The 23048-nt window shown below is 37.7% G+C and overlaps 1 protein-coding gene across 2 annotated transcripts; it reads right to left on the minus strand.

Annotated features, from left to right (window-relative positions):
• Positions 1–401: 401 nt before the first annotated feature.
• Positions 402–21396, minus strand: LOC146473336 (uncharacterized). 2 transcript variants are annotated; one of them, XM_085118553.1, is made up of 5 exons: positions 15112–15831; positions 13686–14517; positions 13275–13601; positions 1238–3316; positions 402–993 (listed from the first exon to the last, which is right to left on the minus strand). In XM_085118553.1, the coding sequence occupies exons 2-4, from the start codon at positions 14185–14187 to the stop codon at positions 2346–2348; spliced, it is 1800 nt and encodes a 599-aa protein (XP_084974679.1). In that variant the 5' UTR covers positions 14188–14517; positions 15112–15831; the 3' UTR covers positions 402–993; positions 1238–2345. The 2 variants fall into 2 exon arrangements, with proteins under 2 accessions (XP_084974679.1, XP_084974678.1); XM_085118552.1 differs by lacking the exons at positions 402–993; positions 1238–3316; positions 15112–15831 and adding an exon at positions 21289–21396 and having other exon boundaries at positions 12189–14517.
• Positions 21397–23048: the final 1652 nt, after the last annotated feature.

Below are 23048 nucleotides of genomic sequence, written 5' to 3' on the forward strand. Positions count from 1 at the left end.
CTTCAAATAAAAGCTATTTAACAATGCTTTGCTAATGTACTGTAGTCCTCTTATAATTTCCCATTATAATTGAGGATTTTTTTCTTTTTTGTAAACTTCAGGTTGTAACTTTCCGTGAACCTTAAATAAAATGTTTATATCCATTGTGATTGCGTTTCTTTCATCGTTTCCCGCCACTCTCTCTCTCTGGTATGGTATCTCTTCCGCTGTTGGTAATGAAGTCTGTTTTATGGACCCTGTGCAAAAATAGTGGAATTTTAATATTCTTTTCTTTGCATTCAAATTAGCCTTACTAACCTCGTTCTTGAGTTTAAAAGTCAAAAGAATATTTCACCTTGAACGAGGCTGGTATGGCTAATTAAGTGCAGACAAAAGAATGTCAGGTCTATAGACTATGAAAATACATATAAATATTTTCTTTTTATTTGGCTTTTCATTAATTAAAAAAACAGTAAATTCAATTCACTTTCTTATAACATGTCCTCGCAACGTGAACACTGTCGTTTTGATCACTGATCACTGCTGTTGTCTCCATGGCTTTTTCTGAACAAGACAGCAAGTTTGGGAAACTGAACGAGAGGATAAACAACTCGCTGTTCCTTACACGATGAACAAATTTTGAATGCAAATCATTCGTGTACTTTTCGAGCGTAAGGGTGAAATCCCCTCAGCTCAGAAACTCGGCGTTCACTTGCGTGTTTTTCTCGCTTGTGCTTCTCTGATCTTGAAAAAGAAAAGGGATTGGTTGCTATAGCGACTCATTCACTGACCACACTTGAGAATTCTAAAAATAGGACAGACTGTCAATATCGTGATGGAAACTCTTGCGAAATATTCTCCCTCTTCAGTTTCGTCTGTAAACACACGACGACGAGACGAGAAGTATTCTCCGTCATCGATCCATTTTCCGCACCCCACAAGGTCTTTGTTACCCGATTTCAAAACGGCCGTAATTCGAAATAGATACCGCCAAACTAGATTTCCTCTGGACATCTGGCCCCAGTTGTTCAAAGAGCGGATAATTTTATCCACTGGATAGGTTGCTATCCGGCAGTTACAATGTGTGCAGTATTTTCCCGATAATCCTAAAATTTGTGAATAGAGTAGAAGCATATGTCAAATTTAAGTATGGGATTGGGTGGAAAACTTGCCAGAAGCGTTGGTTGGAGTACATTTGCTCCGCTGGATAGCGACTTATCCAATGGATAAAGTTATCCGCTCTTTGAAAAACTGGGACCTGTAGTTTTGAGCGCAAGGAAACCCTATTACTCTAGCTATAACAACGTACTTTTCTTCACAGCGAAAAAAACTAGCACGCTCTGATCACCTACAAAGAAAGCCTTGCATTCACAAATGTGCCGGGCCCCGGTGAAACCTGATTTGGGAGTATCCATTCTATTCACGATCGTTTCAAAATGTGTAGGAGTAAATGGAGTCCACGGCGCCATACAGTAGTCCCATACAGTAGTAATTATTGGTATCCACTGTAAATATACTTTGAGGTTATAAAATTAAAAGCTCTCCAAACCCGCTTAGCAGTTTTTGACGGTGCGATTCCTTCTTCAAGCCATCAATTTTTTTGCAACAAGGATAACAAGCAATTATATTAATAAAAATAATTTCAAAACGATAAAATTACTGCATGCATGTCAATAAATGTTTGTTATCAACCCAAAGTGTTTGAGCACAGTTGTACAATAGTGGTCTATTTTGTGTTTATATGTTCCTTCAACTTTGAATCCTTCAGTGATTCTAAAAAAACTCCGAAAAAAAAGGCAGATGCCCCCTTACCAAGATTTCAAAGGTAAAAATAGGTTTCATTTCTTTTTATTACATAAACTACTGGAAGTCATTTACGCTACTTATACAATACTACTTTTTGATCATCCAATCAAATGCTTCTCCTCGATTCTTCAAAAGTGTTTCTACAGAAAGACAAGTTTTAAAATCGAGAAGATGCCATAAAAGCAAGTCAAGGAATCAAACAAAAACGGGAGGCGGGGGTAGGTTAAACATTAATTCCTCAAAATTGAAAGATAAAATGAAACTGGACCTTTCACGACAAGAGGAATTATATCTAAAAGCACCAATAACAAGAACCGAACGTAGATACAATGTCATTGTCCATTGCATTTTGGTTATTTGGAAACTTATTAAAAGCAACAGCCAAATAAATTGATAAAAATCCAACCGAAACGTGTAAAAAGTGTATATAATAAAATGGGCTACCTCTAACATTTAAATGTAAATTAACCCGCGGAACGACCCAAATATGCTGTCCATGCGTAATTTAGCTATATAAAAAACACAGCCACATCAAATAACACAACAAATGCAAATAAGGTCTACTCCGTTGCAGTGGAGGGTAATTCTTCTTCCCTTCTCATGTGATTGTCATAGTGTTGAAGAAGTAAAGATTCACTGGAAAGTTCCATTTGGCAAATCCAGCAGCTAAAATCTCTACCTATTTCGGGTTCAACTACAAGAGTGTTGGCTGGCGATGATATATCACAATCATCCCGTGTGCTATACATGTTAACCTTGTGGACTGTATGAGGGTTGCTGCCTTTTCTGCCTTGTAAGTTGGATTTTTGAAGCTTCCATTTCTTGTGGGTTCCTTCATGTCTCCTCAAGATACCAGCGTGGCTAAAACATCTGTGACAAACCTTGCACTTAAAAGACGTTTTAACAGAGTGCATTCGTTCATGTTTCTTCCAGTTACTCGCATGTCGAAAACATTTGTCACAGGTTTTGCACTTGTAAGGCTTTTCGCCAGAGTGAATTCTCTCGTGTATGTTTAAGTAATTGGCATATCGAAAACACTTGCCACAAGTTTTGCACTTGTAAGGCTTTTCGCCAGAGTGGATTCTCTCGTGTATCTTTAGGTTTCCCACTCGGTTAAAACACGTGTCACAGGTTTTGCACTTGTAAGGTTTTTCACCAGAGTGAATTCTCTCGTGTATCTTCAGGCATCCCAGTTGGCTAAAACACTTGTCACAGGTTTTGCACTTGTAAGGCTTTTCGCCAGAGTGGATTCTCTCGTGTGTCTTTAGGTTTCCCAGTTGGCTAAAACACTTGTCACAGGTTTTGCACTTGTAAGGTTTTTCACCAGAGTGAATTCTCTCGTGTATCTTCAGGCATCCCAGTTGGCTAAAACACTTGTCACAGGTTTTGCACTTGTAAGGTTTTTTGCCAGAGTGAATTCTCTCGTGAATCTTCAGGTTTCCCACATGGCTAAAACACTTGTCGCAAGTTTTGCACTTGTAAGGCTTTTCGCCAGAGTGAATTCTCTTGTGTATCTTTAAGTAACCCGCATGTCGAAAAAACTTGTCGCAGGTTTTGCACTTGTAAGACTTTTTGTCCGAGTGAATTTTCTTGTGTATTTTCAGGGTTCCCACTTGGCTAGAACACTTGCTACAAATTTTGCACTTGTACTTCTTTTCGTCAGCGTGAATTCTCTCGTGTATGTTAAGCATTCCCACTCGCTTAAAACACTTCTCGCAGGTACTGCATTTGTAAGGCTTTTCTCCAGAATGCATTAGTTCATGTACCTTCAAAAATTGAATAAATGTTCATCAGTTTGTACCTAACTACAAACACTAAAATACATCAAGAACACAGACAAAGAGTTCTATGGGTTTCATTTTGATCGGTCTCAGACCAAGTTAAATGTCTGTAATCTTGAGGTGTCTGTAATGCATTCATCACTTATTTTTTTAGCAACGGCCCTAACCCCTTAAGACACCAGTAAGCAATTCTTCCATGCTGTTCCTCCCAGTAGTCAATGCTCAGCAAGCACAGTATGTGTGTTACATTTAACTTATCATTATGCTTCAATTCAAACACAACGGGGGGGGGGGGGCTATCCCCTATATATAGTTCATTTGTCCTAAAACCGATAACACATATGAAACATTTTGGTCTGAAAAGGAGAATAGATTTTAGAGGCAAGGTCCGATAATAGGTATTGGAAAAATGTTCAGAGAACTGGGAGATACAAAACCAATTATAATTATCAGGAAAACCCTCCCCCCACTGCCAGGGCAACTGATATGTAAACAAGCCAATAGTGTCTCCTAGTGCTAAAGGCTAAAAGAGATGCCTACCATTCTACACATTGACACAACAGTGACTTGTGCTTGTGACCTTCATTTTGTACCAGCCATTTTGCTACAAGGCATATGTATTTCACACCCTTATAATTTGGAGTGGCCTCATATTAGTGTTTAGTTCACCACCAAAGGTGAGAAGGTTGTGACCAACTGACTGTAAGAAGAAAATTACATAGAGGATACATGTATTACACGGCGGCACAAAGATATCAATTTTATTTTCGGGTGGTCAGAACAATATTTTACCAACAAGCACAGAGATTGAGTAAAATATTGTTTTTAACATGGGAAAATAAAATTTATATATTCAGACCACCCTGTAGTTTTCTTTTTATTATATAGACAAATCCATTGCTCCCCTTTTTTCACCGAATGTTTGCCTTAACTGCCGTGAAAAAGGAGGAATTAACATCTTCAATATCTTCTCTAGTGAGGAATAGACCACTCCGGTCTCAGATGTAGTTTCGTATGGATTTTACAAGTGCAGTATTTTCCAGTAAGACACTTGTGTCCATTTTAAAAGCTCATTAATAATTCATAAGCTCATTGACCTATTAAATGGTCCATAAAACATCACGTGCAGTGGTTTTAAAACCCGATAAAACTTCTTCCTTATTAGTATGTAGTGTTTCATGTTTTTCTCGTATGCTAATTTTCAATGTTCAAAAAAGCATCATTGTTATGAACTCTCTTGACACATGCTTTTCCAGGAATGTTTTTGAAGTCATTCAAAAAAATTGCAGCATGTGTTTTATCGAGTCTAAAACCACTCAGCTTAGCCTCATGGTTTAAAATCCCGCTAAAACACTGCTGCTTTTAAACATTACATAATAAGACCCAACTTGGGTAACGCATGGGTCAATAATATTAGTGTGAGCTTTAACTAGATATTGAAGAAAACTTAAGCCACAGGCCGCCCAAAATTATATCTGACATACAAGCTGTAGGATCCTAGTGGAATGTATATAGAGAAATTTAAAATAAAATATATTTGTGTGTGCTTTATGGTTTTCTCAGTTGTGCTGTAAACTTTTTAGCCAAATTTCAGGATATTTACCAATGAAATCTGCAGATGAATGAGTACAATATTGTTGTAGTGATGCAATAAAACCATACTGAGATTCTTACCAGACTGAGACGAGGGAGTAAAACTGAAAATAACTGATATCAAATAATTTTCTTCATTGGTGTGTGTTGCCTGGTTTAAACACCATTCTGTTGATTGCTTCAACCAAGGTATTATCTACTATAAAATAAGTGATGGCCAGTGACAGCCCAAGTGAACCATCAGCGTGTGAAAGCCAATCAATTCCCAACAAATGGAGTCTGCAAAACTTCACCATCATCATCATCATCATCATCATCATCATCATGATCATCATCATCATCATCATCAGCAGCAGCAGCAGCATTTTATTAAAAAGTTCTTTTTCATACAGTACAAGCAAAGACTACCAACATACAGCGAAAGGTAATTGAGGCAGGTAGAAAAAAAAAGTTACACTATTTCATACATTACAGGTGAATTGAAAAATATAAAGCAACTGATTCAATAGCAAATTAGACAGCAGCCAATAAACAACTAATAATTAAACAATTAAAACTAGCCAATAGTAAATGTAAAGAAAGAAATTAAATAGATGAAATTAAAGTATCAAAATTTATAGAGTACAATCATTTATATAGGTTTTCAGTCCCAACAATGGGACTGAAGATAAATTAACTCCAAGTTTCTTACATGCTGACTCCCAAAGTCCATTGCAACAGCCTCAAAATTGCTGGTTTTCCAGCCAAAAATTGACCATTTTCACTTCATCATCCATTTCACCACTAATGGTTGAGCAATCAGAATCAAAATTTTTGCTTACAAACCATGTCTGTTTGGCAAAAACAATCCTGGCTCAGGGAGGGACACTACTTTTGCCTACGTGCAAATTGACACAGTGGGTGGGTCCAGTCTGTAAGGCCCCATTCAGACTAGGTGCCTGTTCCCGATTCTGGGGCTCGGGCACTAGTCTGAACAGAGCTCTTTGTCAGTGCCTGAAATAAAATCCGGGCTCCCGTGCCTGGGCACGGGCACTGGTCTGAACAGGATTTTGTCAGTTCCCACGTTTTTTCCTCGTGCCTCCATACAATACAGTAAACAAAATGGCGGACTCTAAATTGACGAACGAGAACATGATTGCTCCTTGGTCACCAAGGAGTCTGAACATCATCCTTTATAGTGCCCGAGCACAGAGCTCTGGCACGGACACCTAGTCTGAACAGGGCCTAAGATTTACCAAAAACTGCTAACTAGTCGCAGTTATTAGAAACACCTGAGTCTCAGATTTCAGATTTGGAAACTGCAAAGTTTACTCTTGTGTAACCAGCATGTTAGATTGCATCTTTGAGTTGGTGTAAACAATGCAATGAAGAGGGCAAATAATCCCAGAGATTGTGTTGGAGGAACACAAACGCTGTTAATAGTTGTTTTCTTATAATTTAAATACACACAGATGTATTACTCAGTAACAAAAAGTTTTACTTCCCAATATTTAAGAACCTGACATTAGAAGGTTGGCATTTTAATGCACTGGACCCAACCACCATGTTGATTTGCGTAAAGCCAAAAGTATAAAACCAAAACAACGCACTCAATCATTTCGAATTTCATTTCTAAATGTCCCAAAATTTGGCTATTAAGTGCACAGGACAACTAAACAAACCATTAAGTACAGATGAACATTTTATGTTTGAATTCTTCTCGATACATACAACTAATATCCTTTAGGATACTAAGTTTGGGTTGCCTGTTCTTTAACAAAGGGCCTGAGACAAATCCAGGATTTGACACGGTAAAAGGTCTTCCACCCTTACCAGATTTTTTAGTGGAACCTCGTTAATATGGACACCAAGGAGACACACCAAAGCATCCGTATTATCCGGGTGTCTGTATTAAGTGGGCTCTCAGATAAAACATCATGGACACATGTTTTATCTTTACTTGTAAAGGCTTAAGCAGATGTTTCTATGGCAACAAAATGTTGTTTAATTTCTAGACCGTTCCTGCAAGTGAAAACAGTTTAAACTAATAAAGGGTTACACTCATTTATCATAGCCATACATTATTGTTCTTGAAACACGACAACAGAATCAAATTCCTATCAGCATCAGCCAAAGCAAAGGACTTCATAGGGGAAGAAGCTAGAAGCTACAAGGAATGACAACAGTAAAAAACCAAGAAAGTAAAACTTTGGTGTAAAGGCATAACAGACAAAATACTATGGTACAAGGGTCAAACACCGAAAGACAGACAGATCAAATATGACACGCCATTTTACTGCTGCCTTTTTTTTAGTAAAATCTTATTAACGCGTAGAAATCTGTCATTATTTGAACAAGGTACATTACGTCTATACAAATGGCACATAATTGTGACAATGAAAATACAGAAAATAGACAGTGCACATATAACCATGTGCAACCAGTGAAAGCCCCGCATTTAGAATCTATTATTAAGACCCAAAGAATAATGGTTTGCAAGAGATTTGCAGATGAGGAACCTTGTGCTTGGAAAACAATTTTGTCACACTACCTGAAACCGGTTGGGGATAAAATTATTCTGTTGTGATTTTGATGTTAACAGACTGTTGACCCTATTAATCTTCCAAGCTTTTACCAGGAATGTTTGAAGTGTTTCACACAATGTTCCGCAGCTGCATATGAGAGTGAATTTGAAATGTCACACGAAAAAATATCCAACACTGTCATATGGAATAATAAATTCATTTGTATTAATGGTAAATCTGTCTTCAATATAAGGTTGGCTAGTAAGGGATTAATCAGAATAGGGGATTTAGTCACGGAAGGTAAACAATTTATCCGTCAATGCAATGTACGCCGGCGGGATTTTTCTCCAAAAGATGTTTTTGATCTAATGGCCCTTATCGACGCTATTCCTGCACCATGGCGGCAATCGCTGAAAATGAAAGGGTAAGTGAATAAGAGACCTTTTGTTCTTCATGATCAAATTCAACTTGTTTTCAATAATCAAAATGTTTTGATCGACAAAGCGCTGTCTAAAAGCGTCTATAGCGAATTAATTTCTGGATTAGTAACTCTGCCAACAGCACAGTTGAGGTATAATGAAAGCTTTGATAATGTCTGTTTGAAATGGAAGGAAATTTATAGCTTGCCGTTTAAAGTTGCTCTTGACACAAAATCACGAGAATTTCAATATAAGGTCTTGAACAGGTATCTAGTAACCAATACGTTTTTAAAGAAAATAGGCAAAATAGATTCTTCAGCCTGTTCTTTTTGTGGTGTGAATGACGAATTCCTTGAACATCTATTTGTGACTTGCCTTTTCACTGCAACGCTATGGGAGAAACTTGTAATATGGTGCAACAACATAAATATCAAGGTTGAATCACTATCTGCTGTAGATATAATATTTGGTGACTGGCAAAGGAAGAAGGACTTTCTGTTGTTGAATCACATTATTCTTATTGCTAAACAATATATATACTATTGTAGGATCAACAATTCAAAACCACTCTTTAATGTTCTCTTAGTACGAATCAAGTCAGTTTACTTATTAGAATGCCAGATTTCTACATGGAAGAACAAAAGGTAAGCCCACTCTTTGAAATGGAGCAAGTGTCGCTTTTGAAGATAAATAGGTGTTTTGAAACGTGCATCCATAATTTAAATTATAATATCTTAATTCCTGTCTAAGCGCTTGTTGAAATAGCTGTGTGATTGTGTGTCTTGTTAAGTGTATGTATGTGACTATTTGAGGGGGAGGAGGGGGTTCAGCAAATAAGTCTATATATTCTATCTGCATTTTTGACTGTAACTTCTGAGGTGAAAAAATTAATAAAATAAAAAAAAAAAAAAAAAAAATGTGCAACCAAAAAAAGCGGTTTTGATGATGTATGAGAGTTTGTCACTCGGGACACGTAAAATTGTCTGTTGTCTGTATTAAGCGAATGTCTCTAAAGCAGGGTTCCAGTCTGTACAGTAAGCGTTCCAACTGAATAAAAGATCACATGCCAAGCTATGTAATTCTTTTTCTTCGAAAATAGCAATAATAATACGAATTGGTAATAAATTTAAGAGAGAATGTCAAATAAAGGCATTTTGTATTTTTTCTGTAAATAATTCCACTCCTTCATATTTAAAATGACTGATTATTGTTCTCTAAAAACTAAGTTTGTGACGACAAAGATCATTTTTCAGTCCAAAATTCAAGTTTGATTCATATAAATCTAATTATAAAACTTAAGGATGATTATACCAAAATAAATTTTATTGAAATGTAGAAGTTAACATGCAAAATTTCCTCAATTTGTATTAATACAAAGAAAATTTGCTGTCTTATAGCTGATTTCCATAATTTTATGGAGTCAGGTTAAAATTTCATAGGCGGATCTTATTTTACCTGTCTAGCCTAATTACCATACATCAGCAAAAACAACAAAATTAACTTGAAATAAATGCACCTTAAACATTGAAAGAGCTCGGCCAACTTAGTACTCACTGAAAACTTGAGCATGATATGTTAAATAGTTTTTTATAAATGAACTTTAAAAGGATCAGCATTTTACAAAGAATGGCTGGGTGCCAAGCCATTTCTTCTAAATTTCACAGCTTTTGAAAGCTTATTTCTCTGACAATATTCAACATATCACCCACATCTGAACGTTACCCTGATTAACAAGTCCGACATGCTTGTCTAGTTTATGGTGTCATTTGTTTGTATTGTGTTGTTTCGTATATGCTAAATGATGTAAAATGTAAACACGACATCAACAAATATTCTCTTATAGACAAACGACTGTGGATCATTCATATTTTTTACCTATGCCAGATAGAAGATCTGCATAGCAAACATTCACTGGAGCAAGGTCTGAATACTGAAAGTAGGAAATTCTCTGTGAAGTATGGCCTCAAGCAACCTTTGTTTGAATGTTTAAGGGAACTTACCAGATCTGAGCATCTACGAACCAGTAATGTCCCCAGAATTGCAGCTCCTTCCAGTTGCATGCCAGCATATAAGGGGACCCTACATATACCACTGGTATGGCAAGTGCTTATTTACTAAACCAGACAAACTACGTAAGCTTATACATTTGAGAAGTCGGAGTTGTACTAAAACTCGCACCCAAAAGCATGTACCATGCGACAAAGCTCTTAGCTTTAAATGACAATCTGTTGTTAAAATAAGAATACCCGAGTTGCAGGATGGTCTTTGCAGGTATTAACTTATTCTTCACACAATGACTGTATTGTGATCATTCAACATCCTGTCGTAAACAAATAGTATGAAAGCTTACGTGTGGCTTAACTGGGAGACTGCACACGTACAAAATGGCGGCCTTTTACCAAAACCTGTTATTTAAAGACTTTTGATTAAGATTTATGGTAGTGCAACATGAATAGCACGAAATCCTAAAAGTTTTTCTTACCTTCAACGATGAAACTTTTACAACTTTGTGTTTTTCCCCCAAGGACAACAAAGACAAAAGGTTTTTTCCCACTGGAATGATGGAATATCGTAAAATCGACAACCATTAGCACCCAGTCTCTTCTCGTTTTTCTCAGTTAAACATGCAATGCATGCTGGTTTACAAAACTTCTGGATGCAGGCGGACCTCACGACGAAACGTTGCCAGATCTCTTATGCTGGTTTGTCTGTACTGAATATTAATTTTCAAGGTGATACCATAAAATTACCACGATGAATGGTACATTGAGGGAACTATTAAACCAACCAGAATACGAAAAAGAAAGAAGAACTAGGCAGTAGTACATGCAATAAAAGTACCGTGACAAGATACACAGAGTCACGCAAGGATCGTGTGTTGTAATGTGACCGCAAACGCCTACTGTGTGTTAAGCGTCAGGCTCCATTAACCGCGTTTTACAGTCTAGGTTGTAAAAGTTTATTTTTACTGCCAAGCCCAACCATCTCCGAAGCGGCACAAACTTTATCCAAAATTACACCCATCCTGATGATAAAGACCCTCTTACATCACGCATTTTTTTTTCTTTTTTCAGCAAAGTGTAAACGCAATGTAAACAACAGCATAGACTTTCTCAAAGTCCGTTTTTGTGGGAGTCCAGTGTCGTCGATCGTTTCTCTCTCTTTTCGGCGCGCACAAAAAGACGACTTTGGGCAAGTCTAACAACAGCACTGAATTACTACTTGTAACTTGCGGGAAGACAAGTTACAAACAGTAACTTATTTCACAATACTGAAAAACTGTAAGAGACTAGTCCACTTTAGGGCTGGTACTTTAAAATTATTTTAACAGCTTTTGTTTTTAAAATTGACATAAACTACAACGCATCTTCATCTGACTCTTTTCAAGGCGGTAAGGTCGCGTGTTATTATTGGTACCCACTGTTAATATACTTTGAGGTTATAAAATTAAAAGCTCTCCAAACCCGCTTAGCAGTTTTTGACGGTACGATTCCTTCTTCAAGCCATCAATTTTTTTTGCAAAAAGGATAAAAAGCAATTATTATTATTAATAAAAATTATTTCAAAACGATAAAATTACTGCATGGACGTCAATAAATGTTTCTTATCAACCCAAAGTGTTTGAGTACAGTTGTGCAATAGTGGTCTATTTTGTGTTTATATGTTCCTTCTACTTTGAATCCCCTCAGTGATTCCAAAAAAAAAAAAAAAAAAAAAAAAAAAAAGCAGATGCCCCCGTACCAAGATTTCAAAGGTAAAAATAGGTTTCATTTCTTTTAATCACATAAACTACTGGAAGTCAATGACGCTACTTATACAATACTACTTCTTGTTCATCTATCAAATGCTTCTCCTTTGATTCTTCAAAAGTGTTTCTACAGAAAAACAAGTTTTAAAGGAAACCTCCACTCTTTAAATAAATTAACGTTCAATTGTTGAAGATACAATCTAATTTCATATTTCGATGGAAAACAAGGCAATAATATTTCTGTGTCGGACAAAACAGAATTTGATTATCGCCTATTTTTCATTTTAAATTTCCCGGGCACCGCCATCTTGGATTTCATGACGTAATACGGCTGTTCTATTGTTTCACACAAAAGATGTTCTGCTTGCTGACAATAGCGGCAACCGTATGACGTCATGAAATCCAAAATGGTGGCGTCCGGGAAATTTAAAATCGAAAATAGGCGATAATCGTATCTAATTTTAAGCGCACTTGAATGTTATTTCTACTTTTTAAACTAAAATTTAGAATTTAGACACTATTTCCGACAATTTACCGTCAATTTGTTGTCGGAGTGAAGGTTCCCTTTAAAATCGAGAAGATGTCATTAGATAAAAATAAGTCAAGGAATCAAACAAAAACGGGAAGCTGGGGTAGGTTAAACATTAATTCCTCAAACTTGAAAAATAAATGAAGCTGGACCTTTCACGACAAGATGAATTATATCTAAAAGCACCAACAACAAGAACCGAACGTAGATACAATGTAATTGTCCATTGCATTTTGGTTATTTGGAAACTTATTAAAAGCAACAGCCAAATAAATCGATAAAAATCCAACCGAAACGTGTATAAAGTATATATAATAAAATGGGCTACCTCTAACACTTAAATGTAAATTAATCCGCGGAACGACCCAAATAATGCTGTCCACACGTAATTTAGCTATACAAAAAAAAAACCAGCCACATCAAATAGCACAACAAATGCAAATAAGGTCTAGTCCGTTGCAGTGGAGGGTAATTCTTCTTCCCTTCTCATGTGATTGTCATAGTGTTGAAGAAGTAAAGATTCACTGGAAAGTTCCATTTGGCAAATCCAGCAGCTAAAATCTCTACCTCTTTCGGGTTCAACTACAGGAGTGTTGGCTGGCGATGATATATCACAATCATCCCGTGTGCCATACATGTTAATCTTGTGGACTGTATGAGGGTTGCTGCCTTTTCTGCCTTGTAAGTTGCATTTTTGAAGCTTCCATTTATTGTGGGTTCCTTCATGTCTCCTCAAGATACCAGCGTGGCTAAAATATCTGTGACAAATCTTGCACTTAAAAGACGTTTTAACAGAGTGAATTCGTTCATGTCTCTTCCAGTTACTCGCATGACGAAAACATTTGTCACAGGTTTTGCACTTGTAAGGCTTTCCGCCAGAGTGGATTCTCTTGTGTATCTTTAAGTAATCGGCATATCGAAAACACTTGTCACAAGTCTTGCACTTGTAAGGCTTTTCGCCAGAGTGAATTCTCTCGTGTATCTTCAGGTATCCCACTTGGTTAAAACATTTGTCACAGGTTTGGCACTTGTAAGGCTTTTCGCCAGAGTGAATTCTCTCGTGTATCTTCAGGTGTCCCAGTTGGCTAAAACACTTGTCACAGGTTTTGCACTTGTAAGGTTTTTCACCAGAGTGAATTCTCTCGTGTATCTTGAGGTGTCCCACATGGCTAAAACACTTGTCACAAGTTTTGCACTTGTAAGGTTTTTCACCAGAGTGAATTCTCTCGTGTATCTTCAGGTGTCCCACACGGCTAAAACACTTGTCACAGGTTTTGCAATTGTAACGCCTTTCACCAGAGTGGATCTGTTCATGTTTCTTCATATTACTTGACTGGCTAAAACACTTGTCACAGGTTTTGCACTTGTAAGGTTTTTCACCAGAGTGAATTCTCTCGTGTATCTTGAGATGTCCCACATGGCTAAAACACTTGTCACAAGTTTTGCACTTGTAAGGTTTTTCACCAGAGTGAATTCTCTCGTGTATCTTCAGGTGTCCCACACGGCTAAAACACTTGTCACAGGTTTTGCAATTGTAAGGCTTTTCACCAGAGTGGATCTGTTCATGTTTCTTCATATTACTTGACTGGCTAAAACACTTGTCACAGGTTTTGCACTTGTAAGGTTTTTCACCAGAGTGAATTCTCTCGTGTATCTTGAGGTGTCCCACATGGCTAAAACACTTGTCACAAGTTTTGCACTTGTAAGGTTTTTCACCAGAGTGAATTCTCTCGTGTATCTTCAGGTGTCCCACACGGCTAAAACACTTGTCACAGGTTTTGCAATTGTAAGGCTTTTCACCAGAGTGGATCTGTTCATGTTTCTTCATATTACTTGACTGGCTAAAACACTTGTCGCAAGTTTTGCACTTGTAAGGCTTTTCGCCAGAGTGAATTCTCTCGTGTATCTTTAAGTAACCCGCATGTCGAAAAAACTTGTCGCAGGTTTTGCACTTGTAAGACTTTTTGTCCGAGTGAATTTTCTTGTGTATTTTCAGGGTTCCCACTTGGCTAAAACACTTGTCACAAGTTTTGCACTTCTACTGCTTTTCGTCAGCGTGAATTCTCTTGTGTATCTTAAGCGTTCCCACTCCCTTAAAACACTTGTCGCAGTTATTGCATTTGTAAGGCTTTTCCTCAGAATGCATTATTTCATGTACCTTCAAAATTGAATAAATGTTCATCAGTTTGTACCTAAATAGAAACACTAAAACCCATCAAGAACACAGACATCAAAGGAACACAGAGAATTTTTTTTTTGTATTGCCTTTATAGAAAGAGTTCTATGGGTTTCATTTTGATTGGTCTCAGACCAAGTTAAATGTCTGTAATCTTGAGGTGTGTGTAATGCATTCATTAGTTATTTTTTCAGCAACGGCCCTAACCCCTTAAGCCACCAGTAGGAAATTTTCTCATGCTGTTCCTCCCAGTAGTCAATGCTCAGCAAGCATAGTGTGTATGTCACATTTCACAAATCATTATGCTCTAATTTAAACCCAACGGGGGGAGGCTATCCCCTACATATAGTTCATTTGGTCTAAAACCGATAACACATATTAAACATTTTGGTCTGAAAAGGAGAATAGATTTTAGAGGCAAGGTCCGATAATAGGTATTGGAAAAATGTTCAGAGAACTGGGAGATACAAACCCACCTATAATTATCAGGAAAACCCTCCCCCCACTTCCAGGGCAACTGATATGTAAACAAGCCAATAGTGTCTCCTATTGCTAAGGGCTAAAAGAGATGCCTACCATTTTGCACATTGACACAACAGTGACTTGTGCTTGTGACCTTCATTTTGTACCAGCCATTTTGCTACAAGGCATATGTATTTCACACCCTTATAATTTGGAGTGGCCTCATATTAGTGTTTAGTTCACCACCAAAGGTGAGAAGGTTGTGACCAACTGACTGGAAGAAGAAAATTATATAAAGGATACATGTATTACACGGCGGTGCAAAGATATCAATTTTATTTTCAGGTGGTCAGAACAATATTTTACCAACGAGCACAGAGATTGAGTAAAATATTGTTTTTAACATGGGAAAATAAAATTTATATATTCAGACCACCGTGTAGTTTTCTTTTTATTATGTAGACAAATCCATTGCTCCCCTTTTTTCACCGAATGTTTGCCTTAACGGCCGTGAAAAAGCAGGAATTAACATCATCAATATCTTCTCTAGTGAGGAATAGGCCACTCCGGTCTCTGAGGTAGTTTCGTATGGATTTTACAAGTGCTCTATTTTCCAGTAAAACACTTGTGTCTATTTTAAAAGCTCATTAATAATTCATAAGCCCATTGCCCTAACAAATAGTTTATAAAACATCACGTGCAGTGGTTTTTAAACCCGATAAAACCTCGTCCTTATTAGTAGGTAGTGTTTAATGTTTTTCTCGTATGTTAATTTTCAACGTTCACAAAAGCATCATTGTTATGAACTCTCTTGACACACGCTTTTCCAGGAATGTTTTCAGAAGCCATTCAAAAAAATCGCAGCACATGTTTTATCAAGTCTAAAACCACTCAGCTTTGCCTCATGGTTTAAAATCCCGATAAAACACTGCTGCTTTTAAACATTACATAATAAGACCCAACTTGGGTAACGCATGGGTCAATAATATTAGTGTGAGCTTTAACTAGATATTCAAGAAAACTTAAGCCACAGGCCGCCCAAAATTATATCTGACATACAAGCTGTAGGATCCTAGTGGAATGAATATAGAGAAATTTAAAATAAAATATATTTGTGTGTGCTTTATGGTTTTCTCAGTTGTGCTGTAAACTTTTTAGCCAAATTTCAGGATTTTTACTAATGAAATCTGCAGATGAATGAGTACAATATTGTTGTAGTGATGCAATAAAACCATAATGAGATTCTTACCAGACTGAGACGAAGGAGTAAAACTGAAAATAACTGATATCAAATAATTGTCTTCATTGGTGTGTCCTGCCTGGTTCAAACACCATTTTGTCAATTGCTTCACCCGAGGTAATATCTACTATAAAATAAGTGATGGCCAGTGACAGCCCCAGCAAACCATCAGCGTGTGAAAGCCAATCAGTTCCCAACAAATGAAGTCTGCAAAACTTCACCCTCATCATCATCATCATCATCATCATCATCAGCAGCAGCAGCAGCAGCATTTTATTAAAAAGTTCTTTTTCATACAGTACAAGCAAAGACTACCAACATACAGCGAAACGTAATTGAGGCGGGTAGAAAAAAAAATAAGTTACACTATTTCATACATTACAGGTGAATTGAAAAATATAAAGCAACTGATTTAATAGGAAATCAGACAGCAGCCAATAAACAACCAATAATTAAACAATTAAAACTAGCCAATAGTAAATGTAAAGAAAGAAATTAAATAGATGAAATTAAAGTATCAAAATTTATAGAGTACAATCATTTATATAGGTTTTCAGTCCCAACAGTGGGAGTGAAGGTAAATTATCTTCAAGTTCCTTACATGCTCACTACCAAAGTCCATCGCAACAGCCTGAAAATTGCCATTTCCACTTCATCATTCACCTCACCACTAATGGTTGAGCAATCAGTATCAAAATTTTTAACTTACCAACCATGCCTGTTTGACAAAAATAATCCTGGCTCAGGGAGGGACACTACATACTTATTGAAACAGTGGGTGGGTCCAGTCTGTAAGGCCCCATTCAGACTAGGTGCCTATTCCCGGTTCTTGGGCACGGGCACTAGTCTGAACAGAGCTTTTTGTTGGTGCCCTACATAAAGTCCGGGCACCGTGCCTGGGCATAGGCACTGGTCTGAACAGGATTTTGTCAGTTCCCACATTTTTTCCTCTTGCCTCCGTACAATACAGTTAACAAAATGGCAGACTCTAAATTAAGGAACGAGTACACCATTGCTCCTTAGGCACCAAGGAGTCTGAACATCATCCTTTTTAGTGCCCGAGCACAGAGCTCTGGCACAGACACCTAATCCGAACAGGGCCTAAGACTTACCAAAAACCACTAAATAGTCGCAGTTATTAGCAACACCTAAGTCTCAGGTTTCAGATTTGAAAACTGCAAAGTTTACTCTTGTGTGAGCAGTATGTTAGTTTGCATCTTCAAGTTGGTGTTCTTTGAGCAGGGTTCCACTGTACAGTAAGCGTTCCAACTGAAAAGATCACGTGGCAAGCTATGTAACTATTTTCCTTTGAAAATAGCCAAAACTTTACGAATTGGCTATAAATTTAAGAGAGAATGTCAAATAAAGGCATTTTGTATTTTTTCTGTAAATAATTCCACCCCTTCATATTTAGAATGACTGATTATTTTTCTCTAAAACTAAAGTTTGTGAGGGCAAAGGTCATTTTTCAGTCCAAAATTCCATCTTTGATTTATATAATTCTAATTATAAAACTTGAGGATGATTATACCAAAATAAAATTTATTGAAATGTAGAAGTTAACATGCAAAATGTCCTCAATTTGCATTAACACAGAGAAAATTTGCTGTCTTATAGCTGATTTCCATAATTTTATTGAGTCAGGTTAAAATTTCTTAAGCGGATCTTTTTTTACGTGTCTAGCCTAATTAGCATACATTAGCAAAAACAACAAAATTAACTTGAAATAAATGCACCTTAAAAATTGAAAGAGCTCCGCCAACTTAGTACTCACTGAAAACTTGAGCATGATATGTTAAATAGTTTTGTATAAATGAACTTTAAAAAGGATCTGCATTTTACAAAAAATGGCTGGGTGCCAAGAAATTGCTCCTAACTTTCACAGTTTTTGAACGCTTATTTCTCTAACAATATTCAAGATATCACCCTCATCTGAACATTGCCTGATTAACAAGTCTGACATGCTTATCTAGTTTATGGTGTCATTTGTTTGTAAAGTGTTGTTTGGTTTATGCTAAATGAAGTAAAATGTAAACAATGACATCAACAAATATTCTCTTATAGACATCCTCTTAATGGCATTCTAGCCAAAAATACTTGGATCATTCATATTTTTTACCTATGCCAGATAGAAGATCTGCATCACAAACATTCCCTGGAGCTAGGTCTGAATACTGAAAGTAGGAAATTCTCTGTGAAGTATGGCCTCAAGTAACTTTCAAATATTGAATGGAACTTCAGATCTGAGCATCTACGAACCAGTAATGTCCCCATCCCGGGGGGGGGGGGGGGGGATACTCTCTAAAATATTGGATAGGGGTGTGCGGCGTGCTTCCTAAAACCCTTACCCTATTTATGACGGAAATCTACAATTTTCCCTACCCTTTTCATGACCTAACCAAAAATTGGATACCCTATTTATGACCTGATAGTATCTGGTCAACTTCAGCTCAAAAAGCCCTGGAGTCCAGCTTGTTACAAGCTTTTGCGGCACATACACAGTTACTGTAAACATCATGATGAAGAAGTAGCTTCTTCAAAAAAAAATGAATTCAAGACTAGAGTGCAAAAATTGATACCCTATTTATTGCCAAAATGGCAGCAAAATGGCTAAAATCGATACCCTATTTTATGACCAAAGCGGCTGAAAAACCATACCCTTTGGCACCGCACATACCTATGTAGCTCATATAAGGGAGTACGCCCCAACCCCCCACCCCACCCCTGGGTGTCCCCACAATTCCAGCCCCTTCCAGTTGCATGCCAGCATGTGAGGGGACCCTACATATACCACTGGTATGGCAAGTGATTATCTAAACCACACAAACTAGATTTGAGAAGTTGTACTTGTACTCAAACTTGCACCCAAAAGCATGTACCATGCCATGCAACAGAGCTCTTAGCTTAAAATGACAATCTGTTGTCAAAATAAGAATACCCGAGTTGCAGGATGGCCTTTGCAGGTATTAACTTATACAGAAAAAGGGATTCTTCACACAATGACCGTATTGTGATCATTTAACATCCTGTCGTAAACAAGTAGTATAAAAGCTTACGTGCGGCTTATGCACTAGTCAATTGAAACCCCCACCCCCCCGGACCCGGGACAGATAGGCGGATAATAGGGGCATATAAGCACTTTTGATCAGAGATCTGTCCCCTGGGGGTGGTAGTTAAGATGCGTTTTGCTGCTTTATATGTCCCCACCTCGGGGAATCAGGGAGATTTGACTGTGGTTGACTGGTACCGAAGTCCGTTGCGAAGTTAATCGATTGCACGTTGTCATTTTCGCGCCATCCATATTGGCTGATTATTGGCAAAATGCTTCGCAAAATTTGGTTTAAAGACAATTCAAACTGAAGAAAGAAGAAAATTCATAATTTCCAGCTCTATGGAAAACTCTGCCTACAAACCCATGGTGCAGCCAGCCATGGGTACAAAAACGGCAGTCGCCTTTGCCAATATCGAATAGCTAAGGTTGAAATGGAGATTTTAAAACCGCCTATTTGGAAACGATATTTCATATATAGACAACATATTTTCCCTCTGGACTTTAAGGAGAGGAGATAAAGCAGTTCATTGAGCAAGCAAACAAACACCACCCCACAATTAAATTTACGGCTGAAATTTCAGAAACAGAAACATTTCTGGATACAAACATTTATAAAGGTGAAAGATTCAGGAGCAAATTATTCAGTTCTTGATGTGCGTACGCACTTCAAATCTACTGAAACATGTCAATATACGCACTCCTCTTCGTGCCACCCACCAGGGGTCAAAAAAGGCTTCATCAAAGGCGAAGTACTGAGGCTTGTCAGAACAAACTCTTTTTAAAACATAATATTTATTTGAAGAGTAAATTCAAAATCCTAAATCACGCCGACAGGCGAGAACCTTGTTCAAAGGACCCTCTCAGAAGTGCAATTTGAAAACAGGAAACTAACACTCCTTCAAAAGCCAAAGGAGAACAAATGAATCTTGCCTTTCGTTGCACAACACTACCCAGCAGTGCCAAACTTAAAACAAATCCTCACGAAAGCCTGGCATTTGATAGAGCAACAACCATTGTTCAAAGAAGTCTACACTACAAAGACCTTCCCCTCATATGTTACACTGAGAGGGCGTCAGTCAAAGATATACCCGTAATAGCCAAATTATAAAAAAGGCTTAAACATGCGCTAGGGAGCCATGCAGGCCTGTTACTCTTGTACCCAATATGATTGCTTGTGATAATCCTGGCTGCCCCATAGAGTGGTTCCATTTCGAATGCATGGGACTTGTGGATGCACCAAGTCGAAAGCGGCTTTGCACTGAATGCGATGTTTAACCTTTTCAAAGCTACCACTGTTCAGAAATGCTCTGTTGTAATGTGAAATTCATATTCTTGCAAAATTTAATAATCCACAGCAAGTTTTGTTGGGCCCTGGGGACGCCCCCACCCCTTACTTTTTAGACCAAACCGAGGCCCCGTAGGCCCATGGCACCGAGATATTTCGTTATTAAAAGAGAACTATTGCCCAGTATTAAAATATATTTTGCTCCTGATTAATTCAGTGTGAACGATTTCTTTTTGTTTTGTTTTGTTTGGTTTGGGATTTTTTTTTTAATCCCTTGCCAATTTGTTTCCAGGGGGAGGGGGATCTGATCTCAAGATTCTCCCCAGGGGCTGGAGGTTTTGGTATGATTTGATCAGCGCCTTTGTCAAATCCGGGTCCGGGGGGGTGGGGGTTTCAATTGACTAGTGCATTAAATGGAAGACTGCATACAAAATGGGACATTCCATTTTTATCCCCCTCCTCCCCCTATGGAAGGCATAACTTGGCTGTGTTTGAAACTGCCCTGTCGGAATCTGCAATTTCCATTATCAGGAAGTGTTGAAAACAACTATTTCAGCTTCCATGTGGGTGTCAGAATCACAAATAATCCTAAATAGGGGTGTTGGAATCACTATTTTAGCCTTACAGTGTACCTGTTTAGTGTCGGAATCACTGTTTTAAGTGCAACATGGGTAGCACGAAATCCTTACCTAAGTCACTAAAAGTTCTTCTTACCTTCAAAGATGAAAACGTTTTTCCCCCAAGGACAACAAAAGGTTTTTTTGCTCGCTGGAACGATGGAATATCGTGAAATCGACCGTGCATCGATAACCATTAGCACCCAGTCTCTTCTCGTTTTTCTCAGTTAAACATGCAATGCATGCTGGAACTACGCAAAAGAAAGCACAACTAGTAGTACATACAATAAAAGTACCGTGACAATATTACACAGAGTCACGCAAGGTTCGTATGTTGATGTCATGAGGGGTTATCACCGCCGTAAATGTCATTTTCTTTTTCTGGAGGTGTTTTTCTTTTTGTTGTAGTGGCTGCCATTCCTATTTATTCGCCTCAGTTCCGTGAAATGTGCATTCTATAGTGAGAACACAAGTATTTTGCGAAATTACTTGCTTGATTTCTATCAAATACGATAAGGCCAAATTTTGCAAAATTAGAATGTTCAGATTTTGTAGAATTTGTTGACTCAAATTTGACAGAATACGGTCGCCCCAATTTTGCGAAATTCAACTCGCAGCGCTACAAAAGGGCTTACCTAAAATCTGGAATCCAGAATCCGGAATAAAAACAATTTCAACGAAGGTTAAAGTCACTTGGGAAACAGTATTTATAGCTCTTGAAAAATTACAATATCAGTCAGGAGCCCAGTGAAATTTTCCAAAGTTTACCTAAGATTTTAATTGCTGCAGTTAAGCCAATGGCGTTAGTATTCTAAGGCAGTCCCTTTAAAGCGCAAAACTTTAAAATACACCAGAACGACACCTATATCTATGTATTTTAAAATCAAACACACGGAATTCGTACTTTCCAGTTTTTTTCTTTTTCTGTGTAACTTGCCGTATGCTGATTGGCTTGTGAGTAGGGGATTTTCGTTCTTTCGGAAGAGCTAGGGGCGAGAGATGTGTACGATTGGTGGTTTTTTGACAGGTACAGTAGGAAAATTAACGCATTCACGATGGTGATGATGGAAATATATCTTCACACGTGTCATAACATTGTGACTTACGTATATTACGGCTCAACAAATTTTTTGGGCATAAGGCTAAATTAAAATCAATATATCTACGGCTTCCAAGGTATCTGGAATTAGAGGATATAAAATAATTTGTCATCTACATTCTACTATTGTGATTACTAAATTATGGGAAATCGTTCACAGGCTCCTGAAGTTCTTACTGTATTTTAAAAAAGGCCATCGACATAAAACGTTTCCTTTGTACCGGCAGCTCGACACTCTTTGGTAAACAGGTGGATAAATGAATACATGCATACACGACTGAACGTAGGAATGTATGCCGACAGGCATGACAGAACCAGGAGCGAGTGGAGTGAGTGAGCGAAGGAACGAATGAATGAATGCACAAACGAACGGACGGACGGATGGATGAGTTAATAAATGAATAAATAACTTTTCCCGCTGTCTAATCAGGGTCGTAGCCAATTCGAAGCTTTTTTTGGATGAAATCTAAGTCACCCCATACCGACTTGTTTCAAGACTTTTTATATTATTATGCAAAGACAGTGAGTCTTGCGAAGAGTTGATGAGCGATAAACGCAACACTGACTCTTTTCTCTAGTACCTTTCAGTGTCTCTCTTCGTGCTATGGAGAGGAGGAAACGCTAACGAGAAGGAAGAGGTGTGGGGGTATTTAAGAGCACGTTTGAGGATTGGGGATCAGCAACTGAAATCTAAGGCAAACTTTTGAAATTTCACTGGGCTCCTGACTAATATTATAATTTTTCAAGTGCTATAAAAA

The sequence above is a fragment of the Pavona decussata genome, unplaced genomic scaffold, assembly GCF_977016875.1.
Source record: "Pavona decussata unplaced genomic scaffold, jaPavDecu1.1 SCAFFOLD_94, whole genome shotgun sequence".
NCBI lineage: Eukaryota > Metazoa > Cnidaria > Anthozoa > Scleractinia > Agariciidae > Pavona > Pavona decussata.

Excerpts from the sequence above, each read along its gene's own strand:
- LOC146473336 (XM_085118553.1), bottom strand. The coding sequence starts at position 14,187 with ATGAAGAAACATGAACAGATCCACTCTGGTGAAAAGCCTTACAATTGC. Across the intron at positions 13,602-13,685 it reads GTGTTTTAGCCAGTCAAGTA|ACCTGAAGATACACGAGAGA; the intron begins ATATGAAGAAAC and ends GCCGTGTGGGAC. Across the intron at positions 3,317-13,274 it reads TTGTGACAAGTGTTTTCGAT|ATGCGGGTTACTTAAAGATA; the intron begins ATGCCGATTACT and ends AGTTTTTTCGAC.